This window comes from Ostrea edulis, chromosome 9, assembly GCF_947568905.1.
Source record: "Ostrea edulis chromosome 9, xbOstEdul1.1, whole genome shotgun sequence".
Taxonomy (NCBI): domain Eukaryota; kingdom Metazoa; phylum Mollusca; class Bivalvia; order Ostreida; family Ostreidae; genus Ostrea; species Ostrea edulis.
Genome location: NC_079172.1, coordinates 48,585,609 through 48,611,237, shown reverse-complemented (window position 1 = coordinate 48,611,237; position 25,629 = coordinate 48,585,609). Strand labels below are relative to the sequence as shown.

The 25,629-nt window shown below is 36.5% G+C and overlaps 1 protein-coding gene across 1 annotated transcript in view; it reads right to left on the bottom strand.

Annotated features, from left to right (window-relative positions):
• The window catches only part of LOC125659381 (solute carrier family 22 member 4-like), a 28,610-nt gene extending 3,368 nt beyond the window's left edge, over nucleotides 1-25,242 (bottom strand). The window contains exons 1-6 of the mRNA XM_048891036.2: nucleotides 24,601-25,242; nucleotides 14,655-15,059; nucleotides 11,230-11,651; nucleotides 6,238-6,468; nucleotides 5,887-6,021; nucleotides 2,262-2,344 (exon numbers count right to left, since the gene is read on the bottom strand). Coding sequence (XP_048746993.2) covers nucleotides 2,262-2,344; nucleotides 5,887-6,021; nucleotides 6,238-6,468; nucleotides 11,230-11,651; nucleotides 14,655-15,047 — 1,264 coding nt within the window. The 5' untranslated portion in view covers nucleotides 15,048-15,059; nucleotides 24,601-25,242. The remainder of the gene's footprint in view (nucleotides 1-2,261; nucleotides 2,345-5,886; nucleotides 6,022-6,237; nucleotides 6,469-11,229; nucleotides 11,652-14,654; nucleotides 15,060-24,600) is intronic.
• Between the last annotated feature and the right edge of the window lie 387 nt (nucleotides 25,243-25,629).

The following is a 25,629-nucleotide window of genomic DNA, read 5'->3' as shown; positions in this document are numbered from 1 at the left end:
CAACGGATAGAACTGGGTATACCATTTTACTTCACCTCATATGTTGATATTTATAAACTTTTATATTCGTTTTTATAGATAAACAAGAGTACCGTAAGCGTTACATCATACGCCCGTTGGACAGTGATGACAAAATTTCAATGCAATATCTGCATCCATAATAAAAAAAAGTTCAGAAAACTATTTGACCTACTTTTAGTCATAAAGTAGCTGACGGTGCACCAATTAAAGAGGTTCGCACCTGAGATTTGGAGTAATGTCAATTTTTTTGGGAAGTGTATTTCTGATTTCTACATTGAAGGAGAATTAGGAAATTAAAAACAAAATCTGGGGTCGCAATTCTTGTTATTAAGCTATGTACAGTATTCTAAACATGACCTTTTTGCACTTGAGATGTATTCAATTAAACTTGATTTATCTGTTGGAGTCAACACAACATAAGCAACACAAATCAATCATTACATAAAATAAATACATAATCATGTCTTCTAACAATACAGATAAAAAAAACTTTAATGCTAGTCATGGAAATAAATAATGACCTTTTTTCACCAAAAAATTCACGATATCAAGTTTTAGAGTTTAAAAGGACATATTAGGAGTAATGTTAATTTCTAAAATTCCACATAATTTTCAAGGTCTCGTCTTAAAATTTAAAATGGAACTAAAAAAAAGTGGGGGTTGGAGATAAAAATTTTGAATTATTGGCGAAAATACTAAATTTAGTTTTAAACAAAAATTTCGAATAAATAAATTTAAACTTTTTAAAGAATCGGTGTTTAGTTTTGATTTTTTTTATATCAACCAAATTATACAACATTTGAACTAGTTCCAAGTCTCAATTACTTGTATCATAAATCATAAAACTGAAATACATTTATAGGAGTATAAAAATAGACGATATATTGGATGAAACAGAAACTTTAACATCATACAGAACTTTTTGATTAATCAATCCTTCCGCCACGAAACATAGTCCCTGCCAAACCATTTCAAAATTTGAATTGACACAATTTTTTTCAACTGGATAAGGTTTAGTAATTGATGTGTGATATGTTTGCACCAATGGGATCAATATTGAACCAGTAAATACTTTGTTGTAGCATTCTGCGCAGGTGTGGTCAAAAGCTCAGGAGCTTAGTTCCTTCAGCTGAAATCAAACTGAATTTATTTCTCTGAGAGGAAGCTTATGACTACATTTCGGTAAACTGTTTGGCCTACTGTTAGCCCTATAGTAGGTCACAGTGCACCAATCCAGCTGAAATACAAACTCACTCTTACACTTCTTGAGGGAGAAATTGCGATCAAATTTTAATGCTGTAAATGCATCTGTTACGGGAAAAAGTCTGGAAAACAATCTCGGACGAACACAAGGGCGTACCATTCCAGATGAAATGCAAACTGAACTTGTATTCCTCCGACAGAACTGTGACTGACAGGGCAATACCTGTATCCGTAACGAAAAAAGTCTGGAAAACTGTTTGACATATGTTTAGCAATTAAGAAGGTCACGGTGCACCAATTCAGCTGAAATGCAAACTCACTCATGCTTTTTTAGGGAGAAATTGTGACAAAATTTCAACTCTGTACATGCATCCATTACGGAAAAAGTCCGGAATACAAAGCAAAAATATGACGAACATAAATAATTATGTGTATCAAAAACATATTTTTACCCCCAAAATACGTTACTAATTTAATAAATGAAAACAAACTACATGTACATGATCTTGAATTTGTTTTGTGCTTAATGAACTTCATTACTTGTAATTTTGCCAGAGAAGAGTATCATTCTGATACAGGTACTGTGTGATTAGATTTAACAACCCTCTTTCATCCTAGATCTGATCCACTTACGTGTACTAATCTGAATTATATCGTTTAGGGGGCCCTTTGACATCATTGTAAAAAAGATTCCATCGACCATCGAAAAGATTAAATCTAGTAGTCCTGAATGAATTGGTTCCCCTCATTAGCAGCTGACCATCATCCATACACACACAAAAAATAAAAATCGGTTCTTCAAACTACTATGTGTAAGATTATCTTTGAATTTACCTGAATCTCCTTCAGGCAAGAATCCGTCTGGCCAAGTTGGATTAAAATTGATCCAATGCTTGTGGAGAAGCCGAAAATGTGAAAATGTTTACAGGCTAACAGACAATGGAGAAATTTCAATATATATTGCTCTCTTAGCTTTCTGTTCAGTTCAGCTTAAAGGTGGTGGGTACTTTCTCTGAATCTATATCACGCCGCCTTACCTATCATTTGAGAAATGGCTACACCAAGACAAGCGACGGACCCGATCACAAAATATCCCAAACAGGTCCACCTGCGTCCGAGGCTGTGAGGGAATAAAAGAAAGGCAGGCAATTTAAAAATCGTGCAAGATATCGTATAACTAGCAATAACCCTTTCTCTACCGGCACATTTTAGAGGATTTTAAAGACTAAATGACAATATTTTTAAAAAATCGATTTAAATCTGTATGAACCACAATTTGGAGTAGGCATATGACATATAATTTTGTTAGGAATTTGACAGGGAACAATTTTTTTAATAAAATTTGTCATGGTATCCCATGACCCCAAAGAGGTCTACGGGGTCAAGTGTTATATAAGTGCACACTTTTCTCTGAAATATATGTAATAGTTATACGACCCATGCATCTCACTAGATTAAAGTCAAAAATAGCAAATTTTACATGTATGAACTGATGTGCCCTTTAAAATAATACAAAAACATCACAATGGTATTGCGACAAAGAGCTGCGTCATATTTAGATGAAGCCATCTTTCACTTTAAATGCTTTTTAAAATTGAATGGCTTTATTTACCTAATTGATTTTTACATAGTTAAATAAAGTGCACCGCCACGGCACATGATACGCCCGTCAAATATTGTTAACATGAACATATCACCATGAAGAGATAGGTATGCATGGAACCACATGTCAACCTTCCTTTAAGAATCTTACCCACTTTATGGCCTCATGTGACATTGCTTCAAATATTGATAATGTAAGCTTAATGATTTTTAAAAGGATATAAAAACATTTTCCCAAATGGTTTCAATGAAATGATTAAAGTGCAAGATAGCCCTTTATCCAAGCAAACAACTTACAATAAATGGGAGTACTCAAAAAGGTTGATTTATTCAACTTATCAAAAAATACATATATCAGTATCTGCCTTTGTCAAATCTTCAAGTATAAAAGTAAAATATGCATGGTGATGTCAATATAAATAAATATAGATTAAAAACGGTTATTTCAAATACTGGTGCATCTCCTATGGTGTAGTTATTAATTAGAAAAAAATAATACATCATATATTTCTCAACTGGTTGTGTTAGATTTGAGAAATGCACATCTGCAGCTTTGCTCATTGTATTTTAAGGAATGAAGAACAATGCACAGCGTAATAAAACATCAAACATTAGTCATTATGTTTATTCTTAGACTGTAAAACTGTCATCTTAGTGAGACATGACAATCTGCACCTTGTTGTTGAGATATAAAATAAAAATATATTTTACAATATCATATTAATTCTTAAACTTTATACCAAATTAACTTTCAAAGTAATGGCTACCAATTAGAACTGTTCTAAAATTTGACAGATCAATTAGAAGGCCAGATTCCTCTGCCCAATTCCCGATTGCAAGAGATATAGATAGCACCTCCTTGATCAGATTGCTGTAACAGAAATCTTCTAAACTCATTAATTAATCTGTAATTTGACAGAATGCAATTTTTCTGTTAGCAAAATGCCTCCTGAATTGCTTGATAATTACACCCATGGGACAAGGGAAATTTCTCTTGTTACTGACACAAAAGAAATAATTTGTTTGTTATATACTGCTGTATAGTACAGTGTATATAATGAAGAATGTGTAGTTTCTTGAATTAACATTTTTTAATATGGTTATTGCAATACTATTTCATCTGTTCAGATTTACACAAATGCCCAATCTGCAGCTTTGTTCATTGTATATCTTTTTTCTGAACAATGCCACAGCCATAACAAAACATCAAAATACTAATCATTAAAATAGGCCTTTATACATATTGCAACCATTTGTTGTCTTAGTGAGAAATGATACTCTGCATATAGGTTGCTGAGAAAAAAAATTAAAAATTATATAGTACAATGTCAAATTAATTTTGAAAATAAAGACTAACCACAACAAACAAATTCACTTTCACAAATAATTTCTGGTATATCTGCAATGAAGAGGCTAAGATCTCTCTGCCCAATTCCCTAGAGATAAAGATAACACCTGCTTGATCATGTTGATCAGAGATGCTCTACACAAAACTCATTAATTAGTCTTGTCAATATGCCCTTTGCATGCTACTCCCATGGGACAAGTGGAATTTCTCATGTTATTGTTAGAAACAAAGGAAACATTACATAGGCTAAAAAAAAGCTGTACAGTATATCATAAAAAAAATATGTGTTTTCTTGATGTAACATTTTTGAATGAGGTTTTCTACAAAACTCTTATATGAGTAGGGATTGTACCAATTATAACATACTTTTTTCAAAAAATCACTTCAACTAAATGTCACAGTGACCTTAAAGTACAGTGCGACACACCTTCTACCTAAGATGCATAAGATGACCAAGTTTCATGATTCTAGATCAAATAGTTTTCAAGTTATGAGCCGGACAGGGTTTTACCATATTTGGCCATATCTTCTTAATTAAAAGTCACAGCGACCTGGTTTTAATGTGCGACACACCTTCTACCCAAGATGTATCAACTGACAAAGTTTGATTATTCTAGGCCTTATAGTATTTAAGTTATGAGCCGGACACGAAAAAGCTAACAGACGGACGGACAGACGGACGGACATGAAGGCCATAACATAATACGGCCCGTCTTAAGACGGGCGTATAAAAATAGAGAAAATTTCCAAATAATATGATACATAGATCATATATCTTATGACCGTGATTTCAAAGATTTAGAGACACTCCTTTTGTGTAGTCTTGTTTTTACGCGCCACCGGTCAAATTGACCAGTGCGGAAGAAAAAGAGTTAATATAACAGAAGTCAGTTTTGATTATTAGTTAATGGAGGTCTCATATCGAAATTCAAAGTATGATGGATGTCGGAGATGACTTAAAGAAGGAGATTCTAAGTTACTAACATGCAACTGATATCTAAATGGGATTCATCTCTTGAAAACAGCTACTTATTACAGAGATTCTGTCTGTCTGCCTGTCTTACCGACAGACCAACTACTGAAACTATTATTTCTACATAAGTACTTACTGTTTCCTCTAGTAAGATGTAATGTAAATGACTGCATACTAAAACATTGTAACCTTAATCAATTGTATCAAATGAAAGTTTTAAAAGTTTCTCGGGTGAAGTTTTGTAGCAAATGTACATAGGCCGTAACATAACAAAAAAAATAAAATGCAGTAAGAGATTGCAATACGTGCCCCCAAAAAGTGATCACTGTGGTATATATATACCGTTTCATGATATATCGGTTACCCAAGTATTTACCTGTTGCTAAGGATTGCTGTGACACGGGACCTCGGTTTCTGCGGTCTCATCCGAAGAACCGCCCCATTTAGTCGCCTCTTACGACAAGAAAGGGGTAATGAGGACCTATTCTAACCCGGATCTCCACGGGAAAGCAATTGCAGATGTATGTTACCAGATATTAAGGTACTTAGCGGTTGATGAGACAGTTGATATTGAACTTACCGGTTTCTGAGGTAATAACTAGTTACAAATTAATTACCGGTTTCTGAGATAATATTACTAGTTATAAAGGCACTTACATGTACCGGTTTCTGAGGTATTCACTAAATACAAAGGTACTTACAGGTTTCTGAGGAATTCACTAGTTACTGATGTACTTACCGATTACTAAGGTACCATATGCTCATTAGGGCTGGGATGTCGATTACGCTGAGAAGAAACATGTTGAAGTAGAGATTCCCCGAGAGCTGGTCCACGCTGTACGAGATGGCGTAATAAGCATAGCCACACGACAACCTGTTCAAATACTCTACTATTATAAAACGACATCGGATAATAAAAATAGCTTGAGATATTGTTTTGACTGTAAGACTAAGTCTAATGTTCAGAAAACACTTCTTTTGAAACTGTTATGTAAAATTATTTCAAGCTCTTGAGAAGCGAATTCTATTAACTTAATGTTTTCAATCTAAAACTATAGTTCCCTTTCCTTCCGATAAAAAATTATTTTACCAGCCAACACCAGCGAGAATACTGGAGATCAGTAGAGGTCGGCTTCTTATCAGATCCAAAAATGTGTATTTTCTGTCTCCTTGAAAAGTAACATCAGCTTCTACGACGACTTGAAGTTTATTAAGGTCGGGTTTGGGATGGTTATTTAAACGAGCAATTTTCTTGATGATCCTATCAGCTTCAGCCAATTTGTCATGTGACACTAGCCATCGGAAACTCTCGGGAACAATCCTGTAATGAACAACATACTGTGGTAACGTAACTACTCTAGTATTTACGTCATCATATCAGTACTTGTAGTATTTTATCTCACCATATCTGATGACTTGACTGCGTAACCTCACTTTCGGTATTATCGCCCCAAAAACAGTGATGGAAGATTGACAATTTTAGGATTTTATCTCTTTAAAACCCATATATTTAAGATTCTGTGGTAATTTTTTGCATTTAAGTTAAGTATTACAAAAGTCGACTACTGCCCTACGATAAAATATTTTTCTTGGACCGGCTAATGTTTTGTTGATCTATATTCATTTAAATAGAAATTACATCAAAAGACTAGACCCATTGATACAGGTAAACAGCTGTGTGATCGAATCCTTACTTTCTATTCCATTCTTACACTGTATACTTGATAGAGAATGTAAATTGAATTGTGAATCATGAAGAGATAAAACATTCACAGAGCAAATTACCGAATTTTTTTGTTGTTGATATGGTTGTTGGTTTAAGTTATGTCCCCTCGAGAATTTTCACTCATATTGAGACGTCACCAGCTGTAGGCGAAGTACCGCAAACTTAAACCTATGCTTAGCACTCATGGCCATAGCAGTAAGGTTTCTTTAACATGCCAACACCTGATGCAACTCTGTTTATAAGGCCATATCCGAAAAACCTGTGATGCCGAGCGTTTGGCGAAGAGGCAATCACTACATATGTTTACGTCTTACAGTCATGACACGAGCGGGGCTCAAATTCCCGACCTCCCGGTTACGATCCTAATGATCTGCTTGACTTACTGAACTACAGGGACCATTTAATTAAAAGCAGCTTTTCTTATAGAATACTGCAAAATGTAATAGCATGCAGAAATCACAATAGTCCCTATGGGAAGTAAATCACCAATTACGACAGTTATCTGGCTCCGATCGCTGTTGTGCATGAGGCGTACCGGTGTTGTATAGTAGCCTTTACCCCATAGTAGACCCCCTCCCCGGGAAAATGGCTATATAGTAGCCTTTCCCCTAGGGGGAAACACTACTATATAGAAGATCTTCCCCCATAGCAGGGTTACCCCCTCACGTTTTTGGTTTTGATTTTAGAAAACAGACTATGGAAAGGCAGTCGGGCTTTGTACAACAAATATTGATATTGCATAGATCTGAATACCGAAAAATGATTGATTGAATATTGTTTTACGTCCCTCCCAGAATATTTCACTCATATGGAGACGTCACCACTGCCGGTGAAGGGCTGCAAAATTTAGGCCTATGCTCGGCGCTTATGGCCATTGAGCAGGGAGAGATCTTTATCGTGCCACACCTGCTGCGACACGGACCTCGGTTTTGGGGTCTCATCCGAAGGACCGCCCCATTTAGTCGCCTCTTACGACAAGCAAGGGGGTAATGAGGACCTATTCTAACCCAGATCCCCATGGGATACCGAAAAGTGTATGTTGCCGATAGCTTAAATGCAGATACATGTACATGTATTTTCATAGAGACAAATTTTAGAGATAAGCTTTACGGTATTACTGAGAAAGTATAAAACATACGAAATTATAATTTTTTTTAAGATTCATCCCATAGTACACATGTATAAGCAAACACACCCATATATATATATATATATATATATAGAGAGAGAGAGAGAGAGAGAGAGAGAGGAAGAGCTAGTTCACAATTGTAATTTGCATTTTCATTGAAAACATGCTCAAGGGTAGGATATCTGTATTTTTGACTACAATTTAGAGAGTACATGTACAATATTAATTTAATTTGTTGGTATTTCTAATGTTATATCCACGTTTGAACACATATGATGAAAAACGCATATAATTATTAGAATTTTTGATCATGAATGGACAAATTCTACGGGCCTCCACGAGGCGGTCGGTATGGATACGCAAGTTGTAAGTAGCTGTGCGTTTCAACTGCGCTATTTTAACACATAGTTTGTGATTTAGAAGTGTTTATTTGCAAAGAATTTTTTCATGTATTAAGAAAAACTTATAAGTAAAAACAAAAATAAAGAAAGAAAACGTTTCCTGGTAACCATGGTAATGCAAAGTCTGAACTGCGGAACAAAAGGCATTACGTAAAAAGAAAGATTGTATGTACCATCATTTTACGTACCTTTTATATTCTCACGAGGATTCATTTTCAATGTTTTGAAATAATAAATGTACAATGCATTATCATTATTGTCTAAGACATGTTTATTTCGAATTGTTAGATGAAACAAATAGTTTGAGGCCGTTCTTTTGACACTTTGGTCATTTTGTTTTTTCATTTGTACATGTATATGTTAATCATTAGGGCACCTGCAAAACCACGAAACGAAATCGAAACAAGCCTACATATAATGTAGGTCTACGTAGAAACAAAACGAAACCAACCTAAGTCAGGTGTGGATCCAGGTAATATTTCCAGGGGGTCCAAATATTTTAGATATGGACCCAATTTTCCCAGGGGGTCCAACATTTTTTTGGGTGCAAATATATAGTAAAACATTGAAATTTCAAAATTCCATAGGGTGGGGGGTGGGGTGGGGGGGGGGGGTACTGCGCAAAAGATTTTAATACAAGATGGACGAAATATTACATCGAGTCTTCGTTTTCATTTTTCAAAACAATCTAGGATCTTTTAGGGTAGCAGATACATGTTATATACATGTATGAAAATGTACATGTTATAAATTGAGATGGCAAAATGAATATTAGTTAAGCTTTCAGCTTAGGTGAGCTAAAAAGTTTTAGAAATGCATGTTAAAATCAAAATTTTTCCAGAATAGTCTTCGTATGGGAATAAAGTATGATGACGTTGTCCATAAGTCAGATTCAAAATAAATTCATCTTTGGAGAAATTTTGTAAACGAATATGTAGAAATAAAAGTACTGACAGTACAGCTGGGAGTTGCACCACCTGGAATACATGTAGTTAGTGAATTACGATTATATATCGATAACATGTTCACATCTATTAATCCACCAATGACCCGAGAACAGTTGGAGGAGGGGGGGGGTGTTCCTCTCAAAAACTTCTAATTCAATTGAAAAATCCCAAGTTCTCCCCATGAGGTGTTAAGAATCATGTCTAGCGAGAAAGCGAGTTTATTCCTTAGTAGCGGCAATTTGGAATCAGGGCTAGACAATCAACAAAGTTATAGAATTTAAGTTTTTCTCCACTATCTGTATGAAAAATTTTTGTGTTAATTAAATGGAGAGAGACAATTTTGATTTCTCATACGATAAATACTCAAGTTATTTGTTTAACTAACAAATTCTGAGTTGTCTAAATATATGCTGTTTTACAAGCACGAAATATTCTGATTTTACATTCTAAATATATGATTGTTTTACATAACATTCGATTGCATGAAAGGTTTGTTCAATAATAAATATTTCCAAAAATCCCAATCAAGGGAATTTGGAAATTAACTCTCCATTTAGGATATAACTGAAGTGAATAGCCAGAAAAGGATTAATTTCAGAATGGGAAACATATGAATGGGAATGGTCCGCCGTAAACGTGTCAACGTAACCGGAATGAAAAGAGGGGGGAAATCTACTATATAGTAGGTTTTCCTGGGGGTAATCTGGCTATAAAAGGGGGAAAATCCTTCTATATAGCCATATTTCCGTGGGGGGAGATCTACTATATAGCCATTTTTCCAGGCGGGAAAACTACTATATAGCCATTTTTCCGGGGGGGAAAACTACTATATAGCCATTTTTCCGGGGGGAAAGATGTCTATGGGGAAAGGCTACTATATAACACCGGTACTATTGATGAACGAAACCGGCACCTGTTGTGCAAAGTTGACATTTTTAAACGGAAATTTAATTGTCAAGGTATCACACCGGTAATTGTCCAATCAAAATCCTCCAATCAACATGAACGTAGTTAATTGTAGTTCCATATATTGAAAAGAATTTTATCCAACACATATTTACTGCTAATTACAATACTTACTGTTTATAATTTTATCGACCAATGAAAAAAGGGCTACACCGAAATTACTTGAGTATGTCTACTTCCATCCCCCTTTTACCGATTTTTCACATTTAAGAAGCAGTATATAATGTTTGACGGTTGATAATAGCCGATAAATTGACTTTATTTCCAGCTCACCGTGACGATGCGAGAGTTACATGTAAGACCATGACAAAATTGCTTCTAAACGGTAGAAAACCAAGATGGCGGCATGATATACCTTGTGAATAGTTTCTTCATTGGAAGACAATTTTTAAAATAGATATTTAAAACGTCGAGTGGCTGCAGGTATAGGTTGTTGTTTTATTGGTGTCTGCAGACGAGACATGTAGTATAGAAGATTTCCGAAAACGTTATTTGGCATCAATTTTGCAAAATAATGTTTTCCTCTATAGTGAAGATCATTACCGGTGTGATACCTGGAAGGCACACTCTGTCCCACTTAGGCATTCAAAATTCCACTAAATGCACCTCCTAAACAGAAGATCTCTTATCTCGAAACTGGCGTATTGGGTGTATGTGAGGTACGGACAACAACTCTAGGGAGTATATACATGTAATTGTAGTGGCGGATCTAGAGTTTGCAACCCTCTCTTTGGTTGAATATTTTCTTTTTAAAAAAGTCAATTTTTGCCATTATGGGGAACTTCACCCCCCCCCCCCCTTTGGTGGGCGGATAAGACACAAACTTTGGTTGCAATCCCCTCTTCCCTTTCAAAATTTTTTTGATCCTCCACTGGGTTGTGAATCTGCATGTTCATGAATCTCACAGACTTACCACCACGAGAAAAGACTAAGTCCTGTCAGAACCCCAGTAAGAATATGCAGGCTTCTCCAATCCTTAAGCAGGTAGGAACACAAACCCAATAGTGCTGCCCAGATTGACCAATCAGGAATGAATAATTGAATTGGACGGAATTTGGTTGGTGTAAATTCCACGGAGAATGTGTAGAACACAGTGAGGTACGCTCCGCAACCTAATCCTATAATAAAGCGAGTCACAGCGAACATCAACCACGACTGGGAGAATCCGGCCACAATGTTTGATGCGGACATTATGAGGATTGACAAGAAGAATGTTGGCTTCCGCCCCAGTAGATCCGCCATCTGTCCACCGAGGAGACCAGAAATCAAGAGACCAGCCATTTGTATTGAAGAGACTGTTGCCGTCACCCATTTTTCATCGCAGATTAATCCCCACTGCAATTTTATATACCAGTAATTAATTTTCATAACATGACATCAGTCTTATCGTAATGTTAGTGAAATTATAGATATGAATATGTTTCTTCTGAATCGTGGTTCATGTGATATTTTACATACTGACAAACCTAATCATAAATGGTCATATTGTTTTGAAATTTGCTCGAAGTGACTGCATTCATAGGACGGTCCTACATGTGGCTATCATGTACCATTTATCTATCATAACAATAAACATGATTCCTGACTCGAGTGACATCAACTCTTCCTTGACGTACTTTCCTATATTCAACTAGAGTACTGGAATACGATAATTACCACTCTACACGAGTTTTTCCAGTTTGATACTACTTCGAATGTGGATGAATTAACAGAATTGTCATTTCTGCATCCTAGGAAATGTTCTGCATGCTGCTTTCATGAACGAAAAAGTGAAGGGACAGTGATCCATCTCATAAATCCTACAAAGAATACAACATGAAGAGTACGGCAAAAATGGATCCCTGTACACACCCGAGGTATACCAGATGTGGGGCAGATGCCTAGGAGGAGTAAGCATCCCCTGTTGACTGGTCTCACCTGCCATGAGCCCTTATCTTAATCAGGTACAGAGAGTAATTCATAGTCAAAATCAATATGTAAAAACGGCTTAAATTTTTTATGAAACACGTCAGACAGCATTCGACCATATGACAGGTTATACTTGCTTGAATTATCATTGAATTTGCAAAATGCTGACTTTAAACGAGAATGTTGAAACCCCTGTAAAATCAACTTACTAGGCAATAGGCTGCCTCCATTTAAAAATTGATCATATTCAAAACATACTCTCGCTACTGAATCAGTTGAGAGTTGAGAGAAACAAACACCATGTGCAGGTGATAATGGAATATTGTTACATAAATATGTAAGTTTCTGATGGAGAAGCTGGAATCATCCCATTAGTCTTAAGACGAGTCGTTAGTTTGCCGTTAACTTATATGTTCAATAAAATATCCAAATGTGAAGCAGATATGGAAGACTTTATGGTGTCTTTTATTTCGAGATCACTGGGGTATATCGAATCGACATATGGATGAAAATGAACATTGATAAAACGTCGTTGATATAGCTGTCAAGTTGAGCCCTCGGCAAGCGACCCCTTTTCTCATTTCGAAGCTTATTTTGTCTCATAAGAAAACAAAACAGGTCAGCTAATTTAGGAACGTAATTCCAGCAGACTGTTGGAAGACCTGATTACGTAGGTATTGCCAATGGGAAAGCATCTTTTTAATTTCAACTTTATAATACTTGTGCGTAGAATCAGTTTAACAAATTATTAGTTTTTGGGTGGCAGATCATATGAAATGAAATGTTCCACTTTTATTAAAGAGGCCACTGTCTCTGATATATATATATATATATATAAAAAAACCGTAATCTTTATTTATCGTGAAGAGTGTAGTGATCAAAAGTTTACGTTTTAATGCTGATAATTTTGGAAAAGTTTTGAGATTTCAGACTTACTAAAAGTTGTTAGAAATATTCTAGAATGTACATGCAAGGTGAAGATAACGAACAGTGATCAATTTCTCAACTCCTACAAGCAATACAAAACAGATAGCTGGGCAAACACGGACCCCTGGACACACCAGAGGTAGGATCAGGTGCCTAGGAGGAGTAAGCATCCCCTGTTGACCGGTCACACCCGCCGTGAGCCCTATAGCCTGATAAGGTAAATGGAGTTATCCACAGTCAAAATCAGTGTGCCAAGAACGGCCTAACAATAGGTATGAAACACATCAGACAGCATTTGACCCAATGATAGGTTGTATTGACGAACTAGATCGTTATATATGATTTACACCACTTCTGGTATATCTTGTGACACAATACGTCGAAGTTCCTCCTTCACAACAGCTAATATTTGTATGAGGAGTAAAGATGGTTCGAACATTTACTGAATACTGCAATGTACCTCTGTAAGGGTTTTCGAGAAGTTTTAGAATCCAATATAGGTATGGAAACTCATACTCATTCGTCCCATTGACTGGGATATCAAATGTGTTTAAAACTAAAATGCGATTGATAGGAATCATAAGTTTATATGATTGTATCTTGTTTAACGTTCCCCTCGAGAATTTTTCACTCATATGGAGACGTCACCATGATCGGTGAAGGGCTGCAAATTTAGGCCTATGCTCGGCGTTATTGAGCAGTGAGGGTTCTTTAGCGTGCCACACCTACTGTGACATCAGTTTTTAAGGTCATCTCCGAGGACCCGTGACATACACACCTGATGCCGAGCGTTTGGCGATGGAACTGTCACTTCCTGTTTTAACGACTTAAGTCTGTCGCGGCCGGGATTCGAACCTTTCCGCTTGCGGGGCGATCATATGTTTATAAGAATAGGAGTTAAATATAACGAGGTATATGCAAGGTGAAGATAACGAACAGTGATCAATCTCCTAACTCCTATAAGCAATACAGAATAGATAGTTGGGCAAACACGGACCCCTGGACACACCAGAGGTGGGATCAGGTGTCTAGGAGGAGTAAGCATCCCCTGTTGACCGGTCACACCCGCCGTGACAATATCCTACGTAACAATAGGATACGAGTTATATATATATGAAACGATAGGAATTATATACAACAATAGGATTAATTATCAATGCCATGAAAAATATAAGCAGCGATAGGCGTTATGTGCAATGATATGTGCATATATGTAACAATATGGTAACATGTGTATAACGACAGGAATCGTGTGATACAATACGAGCTAAATGTTACGATATGAGTTATATGATACGATATGAGTTATATGATACGATATGAGTTAAATGCTACGGTATGAGTTATATGCTACGATATGAGTTATATGATACGATAGGATACGGTAGGAGTTATATTATATAAAAGTTTTATATATTGAGGTGAGTTATACAGTCATGCGCCACTTTATAATTCGACGTATTTCAAAGTAATTCTAACAATATATCTCAAATAGAATACAACCTCATTGATGATCGTCTTCATGCTGTCATCGAAGATGAACTTCTGACAGACAGAATTATTTGAAGGTGGTGAACAGGTTTTATAAGCCTTGTTTACGTAATAATCCGCAAGTTTGTCATCATCAGTCTTGTTCGCCATCGTTCTGTAGGTAGGTGTTGCCGATTTAACGGTAGCGACCTCTATTGCACTGTAGTTTGAGACTGCAGGGACATGCGTTGCATTGGAGTAGACACACCACCAGTCTGGAGCCGCCCCGGCGAAGGCCATGATGAGGAGACTCCATGTGATTGAGACCTTACTGAAGAGGATGCTGCCGTGAAGTAAAAACTGAAACTTTCCAAAGCCGCCCGTCTCCTGCAACACATTCTCCAAGTATTCACTGATTGACTTCATACCGGACTCGACCTGCCGATGATAATTGTGGATGCAATTAAAATATAATCTTTCTATCCGTGATTCTTCATTCAAAATGGTTAACCAAGATCACGCAATTAATTAAAGCAGCAGTCACACCTCACCGGATAATGCTAACGGACGTCCAACGGATAACACAATTGCCGATTCGTTCGTCTCCGTTCCTTTGCGTTTCTTGTTCGAACAACACGTTCCCTGTCCGGTCTGGTCTATCCAACGGAAAGTTTTGAGCATTTTCAAAACTTGAAACGGACACCGCCAGAGTCTGGAGTCCGATTATTGTACGGTACCTATGCGTTTTAATCGGAATTCATGCGTTTGTTGTCCCGTACTTGTCCAGTTCCCATCCGTTCATGTCCGGTGGACATGAGTCACGGCCGGACTACAACCGGACATGCAGCGGGTCAACCGAAAATGTAATGGACACCAACCGCATGTTTACGGAAAAGAAACGCATGAAACTGGCGAGTAACGGTAGTGAAACGGAGGTCCACGGGACCGGTACAAGTCCGTTCGTTGAACGTTGAAAGAACGTTTTATCAGTTTCTCATGCGTCCTACGTTCTTTTAAACAGGTGATGTAGCATAGCACCCCCCCCCCCCCCGCATATACTTTCTCCCGAAAAAAACCGGACCCAGGATAGACATTCTCCGGAAAGATGGGCCTGGCATAGAATTTTTCCCTAGGAAGAATTAACCCGGGCCCAATTTTCCCCTAAGAAAAACTGTCCCAGTATAGAATTCCCCCTTAAATGGCAGTACCCCCCCCCTTCTTACATTTTAGCTATGTATCCGTTTCTATTACTAGAATTCTCTTGCTTATCAGATCCAGGAATTATTATTATTATTTTTTCAATTTTGAGAAGAGTTTTGTGTTCACAATCATTATCTTATGGGGTTTTTTAAAACAGGAAATTATTCAAATCGTGTAATGGTATATCAAAATTCATTCAGACATCTCAAGTCTTTGCAGTTATTTACTAGTATCTAACATTTGAATTAAATAAACGGAAAATTAAATCACTTTTATTTATACAGTGCATCTATTTTACTTTTCAGATATTTTAATTGTATATCTTTCAGTTGACATTTTACGAAAAATCCTAACGATGTTGACTATCTTTTAAGTCTTTTGGGAATTATATTGTATTTACTGCATGTTGTTCAAAGTTTTCACCGTGTAAACCCAACTTCAACATCTAAAACAAATCGTTTATTTTATGAATATTGTAATATTATGAGCGCATATCTATATCATTGAATTACAATTGAACAGCACATATTTGTTTCTTTTTTAAATTACATGTACCTCTTTATTAATATTAACAAATTTCATTGATTATCATTTATAATTGCATGGGTTTACTTCATTCTATATTTATTCAAAAGCTTGTACATGAGCAGAAAAAATATCTTGCTGTGGCCTTCAACTCGACATTTATATATATCGACGACGTTTTATCTATCAACAATGATCATTTTCATTCATACGTGTATGTCGATTCGATATATTCCAGTGAACTCGAAATAAAAGACTCCACAGTCTTCCACATCTACTTCGTACTTAGATATTCTATTGAAAATCTAACAATAAGATCTGGAAACAGGAGGGTGAATTCTATACCAAGGCGGTTGCCCAAGTGGAAACTACATACTGACTTTGTACATAGGAGGAAATCATATGCTGGGGTGCATTTCCCCCTATGAGGGAAAATCTATCCCAGACCCGTTTTTCCGGGGGGAAGTCTATTCTACAACACCGGTACTTGTCCGTTATTTAGACGGCAATGTCTGTTAATCAACCGTTAATTGCACAGTACGTGTCCAGTAATCGTGCGGTTCTTATGCATTTTATACGCTTCATACACCAGTCACAAAAGCCCCAAGCAGCGGCGGAAACGACTTTCATCAACGGACAGCATTATGTCACAATTATTTTTATCCGTGCGACGTCCGTTTCTAATATCCGGTAAGGTGTGACTGCTCCTTTTATACCGGAGTATAAAATTAAAATCAGATTGTGTTACAGTCATGCTCGAAAGAATCTTTTCAATTTTCTAGTAGTTTAAAACCTGATTTGAACATTATGGATACACACCTTTTCCTTTAAGGTGGATCGATCCTCGTGTGATGTCATAGGTTTTAGCAAAAATCTGGGGGGAAATTTCTGTTCATAAGGAACAATCAGATCGATTCCTGCCATACAAAGCCTTTAGATTTTCATTTTGTGTGATTATAGAATACTATTACATATCAAATTAGAAGCAAAGGAAATGATCAGAATATCTGATAAAGAAAAGTTAAATTCTGTTCGCTGTATTGGAATCATTGTGCGAAGAAAATAATCAAAGTTCATTTTGTATTTGTCACCTTCCAATTGATCGATTGATTTTATCTTGTTTAACGTCCCTCTCGAGAACTTTTCACGCATATGGAGACGTCACCAGTAGTGATGAAGGATTTCAAATTTAGGTCTATGCTCGGCGTTTATGGCCATTGAGCAGGGAGAATTCTTTAGCGTGCCACACCTACTGTGATACGGGACATCCATTTTTAAGGTCATCTCCGCGGACCCGTGACATTCACACCTGATGCCGAGCGTTTAGCAATGGAACTGTCACTGCCTGTTTTAATGACTTAGCTCTGTCGTGACCTGGATTCAAACCCCGGCCTTTAGCATGCAGGGCGAACGCTCTAACCGATGGTGGCTGATTTGTGCCACTTTACAATTTGTCGTCTTTTCGAGGCGAAAAGACGACAAAACCAAAAAGACAAGAAAACGATAATTAGCGACTTTTCGCCTCGAAATAATGAAAAGACGACAAAATATAGATTTTCTCGTTATTTTGCTTTCTGATTTTCTAGGAATCCATTATGAAATTTGCTGTGTTTTCGATAATTATTAATTACCTTTAAAAAAAAAAGAAACATCTAAAATTAAATTATAGTTCTTATGTACTTGTATTCTACTGAAGAAATCTTTTCTTGTAAATTTGTCGTCTTTTCGCCTCGAAAAGACGACAAAACGCCAAGCGAAAAGACGACAAGAATTAGGTCGCTAGGGGGTTTTATTTTGTTATTTCGGGGCGAAAAGTCGCTAATTATCGTTTTGTCGTATTTTTGGTTTTGTCGACAAATTGTTTGAAGGATAAAACTCTGAAAATTGAAGCTACAGATGGGGGGAGGAGACATGTACCATATTCAAATTTTACAACAGTATGATTGATGAGAAATTAGAACAGATATTGGATTAATTCGTAGTGGTTCGATATACCTTTGCACACTGAGGATACAAGAGAGGAGGCAAAGACCTTTTTCAGTAACAAGGGCATATGAAGAGACGTGCTCATTATCAATTTATCTTAAAGTCAATCCTGGCAATTTCTCAAACTCAAAATTAGAGACTTTTTCAAAATGAGTAAAATAGTCTCCTCTCTTGTATGCTGAGCAGTGAATAAAGGTACTGATGCAACCCATGCTGACATAAATTGTGGCCGTTTTTTAAAAAATTATCATTAAAGAGGTTGCCAAGGTAACTCAATGGGATGACAATGAGGACATAAATACATGTTGCATATGATGATCTACTGGTCAAGAAATACATGGTTCGTTCTCTAGATTGAACAATTTCATTTGATCATGCAAATTAAGTGGAGATTCAGTGATTTCCTTTGGTTTTGTACATATTAGATGATATGAAATGTACATTGGTTTATCAATTGGCACAGTAATTTTCTCAAGAAAATAATTTTCAGGAGACTTGCCTATGGAATTTAAGACAACAACGTCATTGATTGGAAGCCTTTCTGATGGTTCAAACCCTTGTTCATGTGTTACACCACCATTGTAGAGTACTTTTAATGTATTTTATTATCATTAGAAGAGTTTTAGGCACGCTATCGCAGCGTTGTAAGCCCTCGGTGTGATACCAGGAACTTTATCAAGTTTTGACTAAAAGTAAGTTTTAGTGTTTTAAAAATATATAAAAAGAACAATCTTTACAAGATTGTGTAAAATGTTTCTGAGTTTTGCACCACTGGTATCACGCTACGAACAACACAAGCCTCCATGTATCAGAAGTACATCACCTGATATCTGTCAACTGAATGACCTGTTCCAGCAGACAGCGCCAGTCTAGACTGTTTTACTTACTGCCACACTGAACAATTTTTACTGTTCACTTGTTCTCACTTGTATCAAAACCATAAAGGTCATTTGAGGTGTTAAGGGTGTTTGTATCAAGTCCTCCCCATACAAACAATCCGTTGTCCAAATGACTTACATGTACTTGACTGAGGAGGCGGGAATTCGGATCCTGACGTGCTTATCTTGTCGATGGCCTTTACTGACACATCAGATTCTGTGATCTGTGAATATCGTTACTCTAAGGACAAGACGATTCTTTGGTCCGTCTGGCACCCCCAAAGAAAGCATACAACTTGGTTACTTCACCGTCGACAAGTGAAACTCGATGGGGCAAGTGATTATTTCAGTAGGAGTATTTTGATTTTGTTAAGGTTGAGAAATATTAGATATTAGAAAAAAAGTCCAGCTCCATACTTTACAAAATCACCGATTTTTAGGTCTTTTTCTAGTAAATCTTAATGTATTATCCTATCAGGAAGTCGTTCCTAATAACATAACTATATGACGTACAACTTATCTTAGTTATGGTGGCTACACTACCGTCTCTCGAAGTAACATTAAGAAATATTGATTGCATTTTGCTTCACATTTCGCTCGAGAATTTTTCACTCATATGGAGACGTCACCAAGACCGGTAAAGCTTCAAAGTTAGGCCTATGCTTGGCGCTTACGGATTAAGCAGTGAGGGTCCTTTAGTGTGTTACACCTACTGAGGCACGGGACATCCGTTTTTAAAGCTGTATGACCCGATGTTCATGTATTATTTTTGTACATAATTACTTTAAAGCAGATTAATTACTTTATAAAGTTATTAACTTTCCCTTAATTACATGCTTGAAAACATCTGCATGTAAAAGAAAACAGTGCGAATATTATTTAGAAAGTAAATATAGTGGGTACATATATAAATCATCCCATAATAGACGTCTATAAATAGACCCACGCGCGTCAGGGGAATCCCAACATGATGTATTAACTCATACGCAACTGTCTAGTTTTAAGGCTGAAAGAGCGTAAAACAACGAATTACTAAGAGGTATTTGATATTTTTATTTCAATTAAACTTATGTACGGTACTGTTATAACAAAATACACAGCTTTACACAGATAAGACCACCGATGATCTGAAAGTTTGAACTGGTCACGTGACTGTCACTTGAAATGGCAGAGTGACGCGGTTATTTGTAAACATCGATTTAAAATTCAAATAATTTGGGTTAAAACAGGTGAAATTATTTATGATATGTCGTACAGCCTCATAACTACATACGTGCGATGATTTAATAGCGTTTTTACGAGATGGAAAAAAATATATAGGATATATGACATTCACGAGCGTTTGGCGATGGAAATGTCACTACCTGTTTTAACGACTAAGGTCTGTCGCGGCCGAGATTCGAAACCCGGCCTTCCGCATGCGGGGCGAACGCTCTAACCTCTCGGCCACTTGAACCCCGGCAACTTACAGAGTTATGTAGTAATATGTTATGTACCTTCTGAAACGTTTTATTCTTTTTAAAGAATGTTTAACCATATTATGGCATATACACGTATCGGCACTTCACCGCAAGTGCACGTCCCTTGTCCGCTTTTTTGCGGTGAAACGATTTATTTCTCTATCTTGACCTTTGTATTTTCTTATCTATAACTTTGACATTTGGTTTTTATTTTGCCATAAATTACACCCAGCTACAATTTATACTCACATGAATTTCAGATCCTCATTAACATTTATATACATGGGTATCACAAACAGACATGACAACCAATATATGCCGCGGCCATTATCAGAAAGGGGAAACAATTTTTCATTACTTTTGAAACTGAGCTAACCACCAAATAGGGAATAGTGAGTTTAAGGTCACAGGAAAGGTCAAGGTAAAACAATGCCACATTTAAATACGTGTAGCGAAGTACTTCTAACATGTACCAGTGTAAGAGTTCTCATAAAAATATTTTCAATAATGGAGTAGTTGCTTTGAAACTGAGCTAAAAAGCAAATAGGAAAAAGTGAGGGCGGTGTCAAGGTCAAAGAAAATATCAAGGTAAAAAATATTGATGCAGTTTAATAGATGTCACAAATATGTACCAGCACATAAATTTTGAAAATTGAATAGTTTCTTTGAAACTGAGCTAAACGCAAAGTGTGACGGAAGGACAGAGGGGAGGATGAAATGACAGAGGGATGGAAAGACGAAAGACAGAAATGACAAACACTATATGCTCCAGCCATGTTCATGGCGGGGCATTGTCAACACATGTAAAAGTTTGATTCAACTCAAAGATCAAAATACTACATTGTGGTCATTCGTGGGGGATCATTCCTCATTGTATGAATTAAATTCAACGATTGTTATTTACATTTTCACTAGCTTTAACTAATTGTCATAAAAAGTGAGGGATCAACCAACCAGTGAAACAATACCTGCATGATTTAGAGATGAGGGGGTGGGGGGGGGGGGGGTGGGGTGGGGGAGGAGTATTTTGTTTAAGGCCACTTCTCCTCTCTTACTGAGTAATTGACTTAGTTAAAATAATATTTGGTTCACCTGTCCGATAAATGGCTGCAAAATTTCTTGTCAGTCAATCTTTAATAAAGAACTAAGCAGTAATAGTCAAAACTCGACCAAGGACAATGCAGTAGTAAACAGTTATCGACTGGGTCCGACGACAACGGCTGTTTCGTTTTACCTGATGACGGAAAACAGCTGTTGTCCTCCGACACAGTCTATACCTGTTTTGTTCTACACTTTCACTTTTTAGGTTGTCATGGTTTGTTGACTATGAACTTTTAACAAGACGGTGCGAACTGTTGACTGGGAACCAGGGAACCTGCCCCTCCCCCACATTTTTGACAAGGTTCAATTAAGTTTGATATGTTCACAAGCAAAGTAAGATGTTGTGTACATTTATCAACGTATCCACTAGTTTAAAAGAAAACATATACCCAATATCCGAAATAATAATCAATAATTACATTTTTCGTGTTTCTGCTTAGCGTTTCATCTAATAAATTCTGCATTTCATCATCAGTTAAATCACTGACCCTCGCCATTACGTAAACAAAACAGCAGACAGAGAATCACATCACTTAGCCAATGGAAATAGGGCAGACTATTGCCCAGTCAACAGTTCGTAAACTGTTGACCGGTCAATGGACCACGAGTGTGAGAATTGGTTTAACAGTTAAAATGTTGGTTCTAAATCGTATTAGTATTATATTTATTTTTTAAAAAAATGAAGGTCTATAACATATAATACCACCAGTCAAAGATTCACATTGTCCAGCAGGTATATAGAACCACGGAACCTGCCCCCCCCCCTTTCCACTTTTTTGACAAAGTTCATTTCCCATTATTTTCACGTGCAAAGTTAGTTACGTTCACAAACAAAGTAAGATGTTTTGGCTGTTTGCCCACTTTTTACAAAAATTTGTTCGTCAAGAATTTTAGACAATTGTTTAATGACCCTCCCTCCTTTGAAAAACGATATTACGTACTGTACATGTCCAAAAGTTTATTGTTGGCAAAAATAAGTAATGAAAGGTGTAAATATTAATAGGTCGAATCAAACATCGAGTATGATTAGATTGTTACATCAGTCACAGGTGATTATGTAAATGATAAATGGAAGAAAGGCATTGAAGCAAATCTTCCTTTGACAACACTTTATATATCTATAATTACTTTCATGATAAGCTTGTGATTTGGTTCTGCTCTCGTTACTTAGCTCACAAATGAATCACTTAACTTTTCTCTATGGTTATATACTTTACAAAATCCAGGGGAAGGTCCGGACCCCCTATCACGTGATGAAAAGGTAAAACATAGCTATTCCCATTATGTAGTACAATTCCATAGATCTAGTAATTAAACATGTACTACACTTTTGTCTTTCTCTGGTGAATAATTCTATTATCTTCAGTTCATGAACTAACACAGCGTCTCTTTACATTTCCAATGTTTTTGCCTTTGACATCTTTACCAACTGTAATGATAGCCATTTCCTCAAGAATAAGATGCAGATGTGAATAATGTGTGCGTAGCGCGTCTATTTTAACGGCTAAGAATTCCGACAGAAATGGCAGTAGAATATGAATACAAAACAAAAACCACCACAATATATAATAAAACACACGAAGGGGTATGAAGCGCATTGCACCATGCCTTCTTTTCTTGACTTGGTCAATATAGATACAAATCTATTATAATTTTCATTCGCAGACTAAAATGATTATTTTTCAGCTGTTAAGAAATTGATAGATGAAACTAGTAGATTCATTTCATTATTATAGATTTTACCTATTAATTACAATATCACATGACATATTGCAATACTTCAATGCCATTTGCAAATGTGCATATTACAGGGACAGGGGGGTCCAATTGTTGTCCTTAAAGTAATAGTGGATCTGAGGGTGGAGGGTGTAAAATAGTTTGTGAACACTTCTCCGGAGTTCATAATGTCTATGTTCCTGCTCATGCTTAAACCTCACACCATGTTGTACATTAAGGGGAGGAGGTTTCATTTGGAGCATTTCCAATTTGGGGACCTGGCGAGACATTGTCTAGTTATTGTATGCATCAATTGAATTAGTAATACCATTAATTTCATTGAAGAAAACAATAGTTTAATTATTGCGAGCACTATTTGAATTGAGGCGCGCTACAATGCAATTGAAGCAGCAGTAATTCACTGCAATCTAATTATTGCTCTCTTCACGCTGAATTCTAGCGCGCATCAATTCATTTGGAGAGGTCAACAATGAAGTCAATCATAGCATTCATCAATTCAACAGAATAATTAAAGCTGTCAACGATTCAATTAATGTGCGCAATAATTCAGAATTGAAGATATCTTCAATTCTAATTGAATTGTTGCACGCATGAAATGAATTGATGACATCTTCAAATGATTAAAGTTATCTTCTTTTATGTTAATGTGGCGTTCCAGAGGGAAGTACTTTTATTTGTGTTTCACGTGAAAAAGAAGGAAAAATGCTAAGCTGTCCGATACTAAACCGAAACAAAAGTACTTTTCCAGCCTCCTTCTCTCCTTCTCTCTTACGCAGCAATTTATTGACTCTGTTTAACGGATTTTGTCATATTTTCCATACCCCACCCCCCAAAACTCCCTTAATTTTTCCTCGCTAAAGAGGGATAATTTCGTTTTAAATAGTGAGAAGATCGAAGTGTTCCCAACCCGTTTGACGTTAACGCGCTTCATGGAGTATGCAGGCGACGCTCGCTGGCCATACCCACAAGCATTTACAACAAAGAAATTTATCAAATGAACATGTCTGAGAGAATTCGTTGTTCGTATTTAAAATTAATGAAAGAACAAAAATATCGCCCTGTTTGCAATATACAAATGCCATAAGAACAAACCTTTATGGAAAGGAAATCGGTTAAATCCTCTTTTGAGTTATGTAACTAAGTAACCGGAATTGAGCGTTCCGAACTGCAGCTGCTGGTTCAAGCTTCCGAACGATATACACTGACTGTAAGCCACAAGGCTAAATCAATCTAAAGTACATGTGCATCAAGTCACTGCGTGAAAATACAGTCCACACGCCAGTCTCTTTGTGCTGTAATGACACGGTTGGCGATCTGAATATTGTACAAATTTAAGCTGACGACCATCGCAAAGAGGCAAGGGAGGGGCTTAAAATTTAAAGTTAAAAAACTGCCGTGAGTGCTTTAAGAAAACTTAACAAAACAGACTACACACGCAGTGACTATCAAACCCCCTGGAAACCTCCGCGGTCACGCTCGACGTCCAGTCACAGCTTTCAAGGCAATCTATTATTACCATTGAAATGGGCATGGGTAAGGTGAAATAGGAATGAATAACTTTGTAAAACACATGAGTAGCTAAAGTGAAAAAAAAAAAATACATGCGTTAGGGACGAGATCAAACGATCGATTTCGGATAAAAATCTTAATTCAAATAGTTAGAGGGAGGGAGGGTAAAAACTCCGGTAAGTTTTTGTCATCCGACATCAAATATACACTTTAGGGGAAAAAGAAAAAAATGACAAGCGACTGTTAAAAACCTCATAATAATATTACATTTTAATGGACATTTAATAGTTTTAATGTACTCTTTCATTTGTGAATAAACAGTAGAAAAGGTATACAGAGTGTTATTTATAATCGGATGTTTTTACTTCTTAATCGATTAATTTCAACATTCATCATATTTAGTTTTAAAGAGGGGTGAGGGGGTCTTGGTGAATACTATGTCAATTTAGTTTTTTGTCAGACATTGAACTTTTGATATCGCCCCTTAAGATAGAAGAGAGTTGCGTAACTGTTGTATAACTGTTATGAAACATAATTTCATAACTAAATATCCCCACTGTGACAGAGTCTGATGGAAATTATATGTATACTATTTACCGCATGTCTCTTTGT